Raw genomic sequence first — 12,290 nt, 5'->3', positions numbered from 1 at the left:
CATTTAGGGACCTAATGTCCTGCCTCACATTCCTCAGCTCATCTTTAAGGTTTTTCATCTGCAGGGCTAGCGCTGCATTCCCCCCACGACACAGAATTCAGGATATCAGTGAGGGTGGGGGGGGGGGGGGGGGGGGGAGATTAGCAGCCTGTTCCACAGTAGCCATGAGCACAGGGTCCTGCATCTGTTTTGCAGCCTGAGACTCTATGGCGTCCTCTGCCCCCTGCATCTCCTGGGAGCCATCCACCTTTATCTGCGCTGCATCTCCCTCTAATCCAGCCTTTACCTGCTGGTGCTGCTTAGGAGAGCCAGTGGTTGCGGATCGCGCATACTTCTGCAGCCTTGCAGTTGCCTCCCTTCTCATTTCCTCTGTGCGTTTCCCAGCTGTCAGCCCACGCTGCGGCGCGGCGCCATCTTGATTTACTCTCGCCTCACCTCTCCCCAGCTGTGTCTTCCTCATAATGATGGAGATCTCTGCTGCTGACCTCCCGTTCACCTCCTGTCAGCACTGCGGGTCCCAGAGGAAGACAGTGAGACTGTCCAGACCCCTCAGGGCTCAGGATAATGAAAGATAACAGGATAATTTCCCCCCCCTTCCCCCGGGAGCTCCTGGGTCCTGCTTCTCCTCACATTGCCGGCTAGCTCCGCCCCCTGCAGACGCCTTCTCAATCCTTCTGACTTTTGGACCCAGTGGCAACCTCCCTCCAGCTCTAATTGACACACCTGGGCCTAGGTGTTTATAGACTCCCAGTGTGCTTCAGGGAGTCGCCAGTGATAGTCACATTTTTTTGAAGGCTTGGAGCTATAGCAATCGGCTAACTTCCTCTCTGTTGCTGTTGGAGCATGTTTGGTGTTACCTCTCTGAGTCTGCTAAAGCTAAGTTGCTTCCCCCTTGTTTGTCTCGATTCTTCTTTTTAGTGTACAGTGGGGACTGACGAGTGCTCACCCCCCCTTCCCTATTCAGGGCCTAGGAATATACAGGGCTTAAGTTCCTGCTCGGCGAATGGTGTGGAACCAATATAGGGACGCTAAGGGAGGCAGGATGTTATAAGCTCTACCTAGGGGTTTTCCACTCCCTTTCCCTAGCGTTCGGGCTTCCTTCCCCTTTTCCCCTCGTGTTGCACTTAGTCTTCCCACACTGTGTGTGACATTTTTCCTTTCTACCCAGTAAATCTCTTTTCCCTGCTCTATGTACAAACATGAGGTATCTTTTTCCCTGCATAAATTATCCCCCTCTTCAAATCCTGACCTTGCTGCTACCTCCTCCTCCTTGCCAGGGACTTTTGCAGTGGCTTATAAGTCATGCAGGGAAAATAGAATACCTGTTTCTACATAGGGCTTAGAAGGATTCGACTAGTCAGTTTTTAATCACGTGACGTTATAGACCTAATAGAAAACAGAAGAATTAACTGGGTGGAGTACACAGTGCTTCTTTAGGTCTACCTTCAACCTTAAAAACTATGACACTATAAGGGCTCATGCAGACAAGCTTAGAAATCGGACAGCACACTGACCCATGCTATTCTATAGGGCTGTTTTGATTAACAATTTTTCTCTTGGTTCAATTATGCGGAAAAAGAAAATAAGTTCAACATGCACTATAGTCCGATTTAGAGACCATAATAGTGCATGTAACTGTCTGGCAGCTACTGCACTCGTCAGATATTTGAAAGAGCACATGGAAGTAGTTAGTCATGTCTGCAATTTGCAGAATTATATGGCTTGAGTTTTCGGTGGCTTGTCTGGTGTCAGCCCAATAAAGGCTAAAAAATATAGCACAGTGCGCAAGACAAATTAACTCCTCAATGGCAGTTTTCACCTTCTTAAGAAGAGACTCATTTTTCAAATTGGACATGTGATTTATTTTGGAGTGTTTTTCCAATCTCAGTGATTTAGAAATTGTTTTTTGGTGACATCATACTTCATGTTAGTGGTAAACTGATAAAATTCTTGCTGATATATGAATATATGTCTACTCTACATCAGCATAATTTCGGAAAAAAATCTTTTTACCTTGTTAGGATGTGAGAAAAGTTAACTGTTTAGCAGCAATTATATTCTCATTTTTTTTTTTTTAATCTTTTTATTTATTTATTTATTTTTTTTACAGGCCCATTAGGGCTTGAAGTGACTTTGAGGGGCCTTTATGTCAGAAAATCGCCAAAAAGTGATACCATTATTAAAACTGCACTAGTCAAATAATTCACAACTCCATACAGGAAGTTTGTTAAGCATAGTAGAAATTAAAGCCATGTGGAATGTAAAAATTAGTTACATTCTTTCAACTGAAATAATGTTTTAGCCTCAAATTTCATAATTTCACAACCAGTAATGAGAGAGAATGCGGTAAAAATTGTGTTAAGCAATTTCTACTGAATGTACTGATACCCAATATATGGTTGGAAATTACTGTTTAGTCACATGGCATGGCTTGGGAGAGAAGGAGCGCTACTTGGCAGAATAGATTGCGAGGACACCATATCGCATTCACATAGTGCCAATCAGTACAACCCCCCTCCACACACGTGATCCCATATTAAAAACTACACACCTCTCGGAAATTAATCTTGGGATTGCAGTGACCTTTTTAGACCCATAGGTGCTTCTTAAAAATGTACTAACATTGTTTACTTAGTTACAGCAGGGTTTTTGCTCACTTTCTCTTGTAGATTTTATATGTTTTGTGGCCAATGTGAACATGCGCTTATGTTCTGCATGTGTACCAACTCAAGTCAAGCTCAATTTTTGTGTTTTTTTCTTTTTACGTTCCAGAGAGCCATGGCCTGGATCCTAGCTTCCTATAAGAGGTACACAGCGGCCTACCTGGATGACATTGTGATCTCCAGCCTGGATTGGGGAAGCCATCTGAGCAAAGTCCAGACGATACTTGATGCTCTATAGAAGGCGGGGTTTTCCACAAACCCAAAGAAGTATGCCTTAGGAACGGAGGAAGCTAAATACTTGGGCTATGTCGTAGGCAGGGGTGAAATAAAGTTAAGGAGATCCAGAGTTGGCCATAACCCCTCTCAAAGAAGCAGTGCAGAGCATTCCTGGGCATTGTGATCTATTACCGCCAGTTTATCCTGAACTTCGCAATGATAGCTGCCTCTGACAGACCTCCTTAAAAAGGACAAAGTCGGCTATGGCTAAGTGGTCTTCAGAAGCGTAGACTGGCTTCCAGGAACTGAAGCTAGCCCTGTGTAAACAGCTGGTGGCACAAGATTTCTCCAAGGAGTTTGTGGTCCAGAGAGATGCATCAGATGCCAGGCTGGGAACTGTCTTATCACAGAAAGTGAATGAGGACGAGCACCCCATACTGTATCTGAATCGGAAGTTGTCATCCTGCGAGAAGAATTACTCCATACTGGAGAAGGAATGTTTGGCCATCAAGTGGGCGCCGGACACTCTAAGGTACTACCTCTTAGGCAGGAAGTTCAGACTAGTGTCGGATCGTGCCTCACTGAAGTGGATGAGAGAGAAGAAAGAGAACAATGCCCGAGAGACCAGGTGGTTCCTAGCACGTCAGGATTTTAACTTCCATGTGGAACATAGACCAGGGAAACTGCATGGCAATGCCGATGCTCTGTCAAGAGGCTACTGTTTGATGGCAGAAGGTATGTAAGATGGCCGCCGGACGGGTCCTTGAGGGGAGATATGTATCATCGCGGTTGGTAGCTTCGGTAATGTGAGCTCAGAAAGCATGATCTAGAAGTGATAGTGCTGAGAGAGTTATTAGGCCATTCTAGGGCTGGGTTTTACGAGTAGTCAAAAAAGAGAAGGGTGGGACTGACTCCTCAAACATCCCTACGTGGTTTGCCAGATAAAATGGAGACAGAGTGTCTCATTCAGTGTCTGCAGCTGGAGATGTGTGGATCTCCTGTGTGTTGGTCGGTGCCAAGGCCTAAAGAATCGGACACTATCCTGAGCATTTTTGCCCCACTATGGGACCTGACCATATGGCCCTCCTGGCAAGCGATATACAGTAAAACAAAAAGAACAGATCAAACATTCATGTGAGACATCAATGTCTGCATAAGACCCAATATTGCTAACATTACTAGAAGACTTGTCATACAGTGGTTAATAGACGCAGTTCATCATCATCATCATTTAGCAGACTGACATCAAGAGGAAAGTACAGCATCAGTGGTATTGTGTAGGGGTGCGAATTCCACTACCACAGATTCTAGTTATGAAGCAGCATGTTTAATGAACAATTAACATAGACCACCTTTTTTTTGTTTGCTTATGTACCCCGACCTATAAATTATTACCATGTTTTTGTTCTTGAACAGGTAATTACTGAACATATAATATTTTAAAAATTTACAGGAGGAGCACGTGGGAAAAGGGTGCCAGGGGGAGGAGGAAGCAGGGTTATACTTCGTAGTAGAAATCATGCTAAATACTTACATGTAATAAAACCAGAACTCTGCGTAAGTAGTTACCAGATAGAGCCTTCTTTCTGTATCATCAAGAAGAGTTTCAAATGCAAAAACGTGAACATCCTTTAAAAACAAAAAAACAAAACAAGAGAAAAAGGTTATTAAACTTAAATTAGATTCCACAGCTTGAAACCATTTCTGCACTCCAAAAAAAGTTATCCAACTGTGAAGCCCTTTAATTAAAAGGGAACCTGTCAGCAGGATTGTGCACAGTAACCTATACACAGTGTCAGGTCGGCGCCGTTGCACTGATTAAAATGATACGTTGGTTGAGGAAATTATTCTTGTGGCTGTTAATCTTTATTTTCAGTTTCGTGTTAAGGCCCCGTCACACTAAGCGATATTGCTAGCAATATCGCTATAACGTCACTGGTTTTGTGACGCAGCAGTGATATCGCTAGCGATATCGCTATGTGTGATACTTATCTCCGATTATCGCTGATCGCGCGAGAACGTCCTGGGCCGTTTCTCGTCGTCAGCTTCCTGCTGTGAAGACAAGCGACGCGGGCAGGAGGACGTCTTCTTCGCCTCGTCTGACAGGAAAGTAGCGACCGCTGACCGCTGCTATGTCGCTGGTGAGATCTCCCTGTTTGGCAGCTCACTAGCGACCACTTAGCGATGCACCAGCAATCCTGACCGCATCATATCGTTGTCGGGATCGCTGGTGCATCGCTAAGTGTGACGGGGCCTTTAGTGAGACTCTCATGCCCTAAGATGGGGCTGGAGCTTCATGCGGTGCTCTGATTAGATATTCATAATGCAGACTGCTGACAGGTCAATGATCCCTCATTGACCTGCTCCCCCCCCCCCCCAGTTAGCATGATTATCTGTACATACTGAAAAAAGAAAAATAAAACACACCTTCTGCAGGCAGATGCCGGCCATGGCACCTGCTCTGCAGCAAAATCGCATGTTTTTATGTGCCATTAATACATTTTATTCAAGTTATTCAGTTAGTGCAGTGTTCCCCAACAGGTCATGTTTTCAGGATTTCCTTAGTATTGCCCAGATGATAATTGCCTCACCTTGACAGGCAAGAATTCCATGACCTGTGCAATACTAAGGAAATCCTGAAAACATGACCTGTTGGTGGCTCTTGAGGACTGGAGTTGGGGAACACTGAGTTAGAGGAAAGAGGAAAAAAAAAAAATTTGAAAATAGTGCCCTCCGCGGCTATGCAGTAGCTACTATTGGTGTAGCTGTGATCCGAGAGCTGCTACTGCGCATGTACCGGCGGTGCCATCTTGGAGGAGGATTTTTTTTCCTTATCCAGTAAGATGGCGATGCTGACGCATGCGCAGTAGCAGGTCTTGCATCACAGCTACACCAATAGCAGCTACTGCATAGGCGCAGAGGGTGCCATTTTCAAATTGATTTTTTTTTTCTCTTCAGTATTAGCAGGTATTCATTATGCAAACTAGGGGGCAGGTCAGTGAGGGATCAGTGACCTGTCAGCAGTCTGCATTATGAAAATCTAATCAGAGCACCATATACACCAACCCCACCTTAGGGCACAAGAATCTCATTAACACAAAACTGAAAATAAAGATTAAAGAACAACCACAAGATGAATTTCATCATCCAAGGTATCATTTTAATCAGTATAAAGGCGCCGACCTGACACTGTGTAGGCTACTGTGCACAATACTGACAACAGGTTCCCTTTAAAGAATAAGCCAGTAGATCCTTTTATGACCCTTAAGCTGGCGTCACACTAGTGATGAATACGGACGAGTGCTATGTGATAAAACATTGCGTAGCACTCGGACCAGTATTCATCTATGGGGCAGCTCCCATCACAGTTTTCTCCATGGCCGTATTCTATGTGAGTGAAATCGCAGCATGCTGCGATTGTCACCGACACTCGGCCGAGTCTCTGCTCACTCGCATCCATATAGGTCTATGGGTGCGAGTGACACAGCGCACATCACTCAGATATCATCCTAGTGCTGTGCGATATACGCTGACCCCGACAATGGAGATGGAGAAATTACCGTACTTTCTCTGCCTCCTCTGCAGCTGTGCGAGAGGCTCGGAGCACAGATGCATGACACTCGGCTCCTGCTCGCAGCAGAGCAGGAGTCGAGGGTCATTAGCATTTTGCATGCCATGCTCTCACATCGGATGCCATACACTAGTGTGACCCCGGCCTTAAGTGCAGCTCCAGTAGTGAGAAGCCACGTTTTGAAGCGCAGTATGAAGTGAAGATGCACTTACAAGTGTCTCAGCCTCTGTATTTGTTATCTACACTGTGTTCCAAATTATTATGCAAATTGGATTTAAGTGTCATAAAGATGTTATTTTTTGTTTTTCAAATAAACTCATAGATGGTATTGTGTATCAGGGCTCTTTGGATCACTGAAATCAATCTCAAATGCCTGTGATAATTAGTTTACCAAGTGAGCTTAATTAACGGAAAACTACTTTAGAATGATGTTCCACATTATTAAGCAGGGCACAGGTTTCAAGGAATTTAGGAAATAAAAAGGATCTCTCTGCTGCTGAAAAGCATCAAATAGTGCAATGCCTTGGTCAAGAGATGAAAACATTAGATATTTCCCAAAAATTTAAATGTGATCATTGTACTGTTAAGAGATTTGTGGTTGATTCTGAGCACAGACATGTTTGTGCTGATAAAGACAGAATGAGGAAGGTTTCTGCCAGGCAAGTTCATTGGATTAAGAGAGTGGCTGCTAAAAAGCCATTACAAACCAGCAAACAGATTTTTTTTTTTTTTTTTTGATCAAATAGATTTTTATTAAATCAGAATTCAAAATACAGAATATACAGTAAATCTTCCACAAACAATAGATTTACAAATTGAACATCCCTGTTCCCCCCCCCCCCATGTAGACAGCTTATATAACTCTTTTCTCCATAAGATTTCTCTTACACCGTAATTTACCATTAGTCATCCTTTTTACCCATATTGTCAATCAAACCATACAAAACAGAAATGTTCCTATGTCCGGGTATTAATGGTTTATTCACAACACCAGCATTGTAAAATATAGCACATTCCCATCAGCTAACTGTACCGTATTGTAACCAGGGACTCCACAACCTCTCATAGGTTTTAGAATTGCCTCTTTTAGCATATATCCTTTCCTCAGCCGGATGATACAAGACACCTGTTTCACAAACTCTCTCCCAGAAGGTGGTTCTTTCCTGATCCAGTTCCTCGCAATCAGCTTCCTTGCTACTGCAAACAGATATTTAAAGCTGCTGGTGCCTCTGGAGTCCCTCGAACCTCAAGGTGTAGGATCCTTCAAAGGCTTGCTGTGGTGCATAAATCTACTATTCGGCCACCCCTAAACAGTGTTCACAAGCAGAAATGGTTGCAGTGGGCCCAGACATACATGAAGACTAATTTTCAAACAGTCTTGTTTACTGATGAGTGTCGAGCAACCCTGGATGGTCCAGATGGATGGAGTAGTGGATGGTCGGGGGGTGGCCACTATGTCCCAACAAGGCTGCAACGTCAGCAAGGAGGTGGAGGTGTCATGTTTTGGGCCGGAATCATGGGGAAACAGCTGGTAGGGCTCTTTAAGGTTCCTGAAGGTGTGAAAATGATCTCTGCAAAGTATATAGAGTTTCTGACTGAAAGCTGTCTTCCATGGTATAAAAAGCAGAAACGTGCCTTCAGGAGCAAAATCATCTTCATGCATGACAATGCACCATCTCATGCTGCAAAGAATACCTCTGAGTCATTGACTGCTATAGGCATAAAAGGAGATAAACTCATGGTGTGGCCACCATCTTCCCCTGACCTCAACCCTACAGAGAACCTTTGGAGTATCATCAAGCAAAAGATCTATGAGGGTGGGAGGGAGTTCACATCAAAACAGCAGCTCTGGGAGGCTATTCTGACTTCATGCAAAGAAATACAAGCAGAAACTCTCCAAAAACTCACAATTTCAATGGATGCAAGAATTCTGAAGGTGATATCAAAGAAGGGTTCCTATGTTAACATGTAACTTGGCCTGTTAAGCTATTTAACTCTAAAATATCCTTTTTGTTCAGTGAATGTGACCTCCTAATGCTCCAAATTCCACAAATGAGCATTTTCAGTTCTTTAAAACATATCAAATGTTTAGAAATTCTACTGTGCCTAATAACTTGGAACAGTGCAATTTGAGTTTTTATTCATTTTGGAGATTATACTGTTATTATTGGGAGATTTCTTCAATAAAATTTGATGTATACTCTAACCGGTGATGACTTTTATTAGACTGACTGTCATTTGTACCGACTATTTAGGAAAATCAGAGAAAAATATAATTTGCATAATAATTTGGAACACAGTGTAGCTGCAACCTCCCTTAGCCAATTGACAGATTGTTTGCTATGGCATACTGATCACTGACCTGGCAATCAGTAAGGGGTTGGTACTACTGGATTAGGAATATAGAGACTGAGGAACTGTAAATGCATCGTAGCAACCCAATTCACTTCTAGGCAGACCTTCAAAACAGGATTTCTTACTGTGTGAGCAAAAAATTGAGGTCTTAAAGGGCTACATTTCTATAAATGGTTGGCGGGGGGGTCAAAGTTGCTGAAAGACTCCCTAAAAGGGAATCTGTCACCTATATTTAGCGATATCATGTAAAGATGTCACTAAATTGTGCGTCCCATAAGGATTCTAGTCGGGCCTTTGACTCCCCCCGACCCCGCTCCTTTGAGGCATAAATACCTTTTTTAGCTTGTTGTGGGTGCATGCAAATCTCCGCGGTCCGGCCCGATGGGCGTGGCTTAGGAGTCTTCTCCCCCCACCTCCTCGGCTTGCTTCACGTAATCTTCGTCTGTGAATACCACAGACAACTTTGGTTTCCGCGCTTGCGCAATGTAAAGGCCCCCGGCGCCTGCGCAGTATGCTTTGCCTGACTGTGGGCGAAGCACATAATCGCTACTGCGCAAGCGCCGGTATTTTTATTTTCCAGCGCGGTCTATGCCCCGGAAGTCTTCACATGCAGGACACACCTCCGGGGCATAGGCCGCACTGGAAAATACCGGCGCTTGCGCAGTAGCGATTATATGCTTCGCCCACAGTCGGGCAAAGCATACTGCGCAGGCGTCGGGGGGCCTTTACATTGTGCAAGTGCGGAAACCAACGGTGTCTGTGGTATTCACAGACGAAGATTACGTGAAGCAAGCCGAGGAGGTGGGGGGGGGGGGGAGAAGACTCCTAAGCCACTCCCATCGGACCAGACCGCGGCGATTTGCATGCACCCACAAGCTAAAAAAGGTATTGATGCCTCAAAGGTGCAGTCAAAGGCCTGACTAGAATCCTTATGGGACGCACAATTTAGTGATATCTTTACATGATATCACTAAATATAGGTGACAGATTCCCTTTAAAGGCCTCTTATCTTTAGTCAGTAAAGTTGCAAAATGCATGTAAAAACAAGTTACTTTGAAATTCAATTGTTATTACAAGTCCTCTGCATGAAAGAAAAAAAAAAGTAATTTTTAACTTTGTTTACTGTTAATTGCATAGGTTACCGGACACAGCTACTAGAACATGTGTAGCACTTACACAAGTTTTTTCAGTAGATCTAAGGCCGGTTTCACATTAGCGCTTTTTCAGCGCACGCACGGCCGGGGGTAGCTCCGCCCCCGAGCCGGCTCTCTGCCCGGCGTGCCCACCCCTTGCTTGTAGCGCCGCCTACTAGCGGACAGCGGCGCCTGCGATCGGCGCACCCTATCTTTAGCATAGGGTGCGCAGATCGTGCGCAGGCCGTGCGCTAGTTGCGCTTTGACCTGCGCTGCGCACTTTTGACGGTGCGCGCCAAAATCCGAAAAGTTTGATTTTGGCGCGCACGGCGCACCGTCAAAAGTGCGCAGCGCAGGTCAAAGCGCAACTAGCGCACGGCCTGCGCACGATCTGCGCACCCTATGCTAAAGATAGGGTGCGCCGATCGCAGGCACCGCTGTCCGCTAGTAGGCGGCGCTACAAGCAAGGGGCGGGCACGCCGGGCAGAGAGCCGGCTCGGGGGCGGAGCTACCCCCGGCCGTGCGTGCGCTGAAAAAGCGCTAATGTGAAACCGGCCTAAGTGCTGCTCTGCTGCTGGCTGGATCAATAGAGCGAACTGTTAGATCTTGTTCCTGGCCAGCTTCTTCAATGCCACTGCACTTCTAAAGCTGCCTCTGCTTCCATCATTGTAATGTAGAGGGGTTGAAAGGATGACGAAGACGTCGTGGCAACAGGGGAGTGACATGATGGTTTGTAGTTTGTTATATAGATGTTTGTGTGTGATTATTTGTGTCTGTGATAAAATGTTATTTTATTTCTATGGCCGGTTTTATGTCTCAGTTCTCCTTTAGGCCATCCCTGGAATGTGGGAGGTCTGTCCACCAGGGGGAACATACTAGATATAGGAATATAGTTTGCACTACACAGGGCAGTAGACAGTTAATGCTATGTGCACACAGCTAGGTTCAGATAGGGGAGGGACAGGTCTCATGAATTCTTTGGAACTCTGGGGGAACCGTTACTCAGGGCAACCATGCACTGCAGCTTCCTCAGGCACATAATGGATCCACTTGCTCCCACAATTGATGAGTACCCATGAACAGATGAGCAGTGTGGTTTAATATCACAGCACGTCCAGTACAATTCAAGCCTCTTAAACACAAGCTTCATAAATAGTACAGCTGCTTCTTAAATCACAGATCAAGACTCTTTACAAAGTTACAGTAGTACACAGCATTCCTTCTAGCACAGTGAGATGGAGGAGGGGGGGGGTTTGCTGAGGGAGATGATCCCTGTGACACAATTCCTTCCAGTCATTATCTCTTTCTGCTCGTGAGACACTTTCTCAACTAGCAGAAACTGGGCTAACCCCTGTACACTCTTTAATGGAATCCTGTGCCCCTGTGGTTTACTTGCCTGAACTTTTGTGAGAGACCAATCACACACCACTCATCCCAACAAGTTCCCCACAATCCCCTTGTGGCCCTGCTAACCACTCCCTGTCTCCTGTGACTGCGTTAACCCCTCTAGTTGCTGAATGCTATTGAAGCAACAGCATTCAGAACTACTTTTGCATGTCACATTAATAGTGTTGGGCTTAGCCCACATTTTATGAGGGGTTAGACCAGTTTTTATAGAAAAAAAGGTTTTCTGGGTTAGGCAGTTCTAGTTCAAATTCTGAGTGGAATGGAAAGCAGGGCTAGATATCACAGTGATAACAGGTTCTAAGTAGATGCAGCAGACACAAAAGTGTTATGTCAGTTCAGCAACAATCAGTACAGCCGCTCCGGTGTTTCTTACGCAGTCACACAGACGATAGGGTGGGAAACACCCAATACGAAGTCCATAAAAACGCAAGCAAAAACTCAGCAAATCCGCAAATATTTTTATACCTTTGACTGACTCAATTGAAGTAAATAAGCGAAAAACGTCGCAAAAATGCACAAAGAATTGACATGCTGTGGATAATTTATACCAGTACAAATCTGGACAGGAAAATTACTGATCATGTGCACAGCAGTTCAGAATTCTCATTGACTTTTCTGGCATAAGGATTCCCGCTTAGCGTTTTTGGGCCAATAGCATGCCCAAAAACCGCTGAAAAGATGCACAGTGTGCACACAGCCTTAGGCTATGTGCACACGTTGCGTATTCTGCTGCGTTTCCGCAGCGGTTTTGGCCCTGCGGAAACGCAGCAGTTCCGCTGACATGGTACAGTACAATGAAAGCCTATGGGTTTTCAAAAACGATGTGCTCACGCTGCGTTTTTTTCCGCGCGGTTTACAAACCGCAGCATGTCAATTCTTTGGGCGGTTTCCACAGCGGTTTCACACCTTTAACATAGTTTTGGTGTGAAACCGCACGGCAAAACC

At 45.0% G+C, this 12,290-nt stretch overlaps 1 protein-coding gene across 7 annotated transcripts in view; it reads right to left on the bottom strand.

Annotated features, from left to right (window-relative positions):
* The window catches only part of PRIMPOL (primase and DNA directed polymerase), a 192,628-nt gene that overhangs the window by 97,449 nt on the left and 82,889 nt on the right, over window positions 1-12,290 (bottom strand). For 6 of the 7 annotated variants that reach the window (XM_073578332.1, XM_073578318.1, XM_073578350.1 and 3 more), the window contains one exon: window positions 4,414-4,508. The exons of the other annotated variant lie outside the window; for it this stretch is intronic. In XM_073578332.1, the coding sequence (XP_073434433.1) occupies window positions 4,414-4,508 (95 nt within the window). The remainder of the gene's footprint in view (window positions 1-4,413; window positions 4,509-12,290) is intronic. 7 annotated transcript variants of the gene reach the window in all.

This window comes from Dendrobates tinctorius, unplaced genomic scaffold (assembly GCF_039654945.1).
Source record: "Dendrobates tinctorius isolate UK_male_01 unplaced genomic scaffold, ASM3965494v1 ptg000008l, whole genome shotgun sequence".
In the NCBI taxonomy this organism is placed as follows: Eukaryota; Metazoa; Chordata; class Amphibia; order Anura; family Dendrobatidae; genus Dendrobates; species Dendrobates tinctorius.
This window is presented reverse-complemented; position numbering and strand designations above follow the sequence as displayed.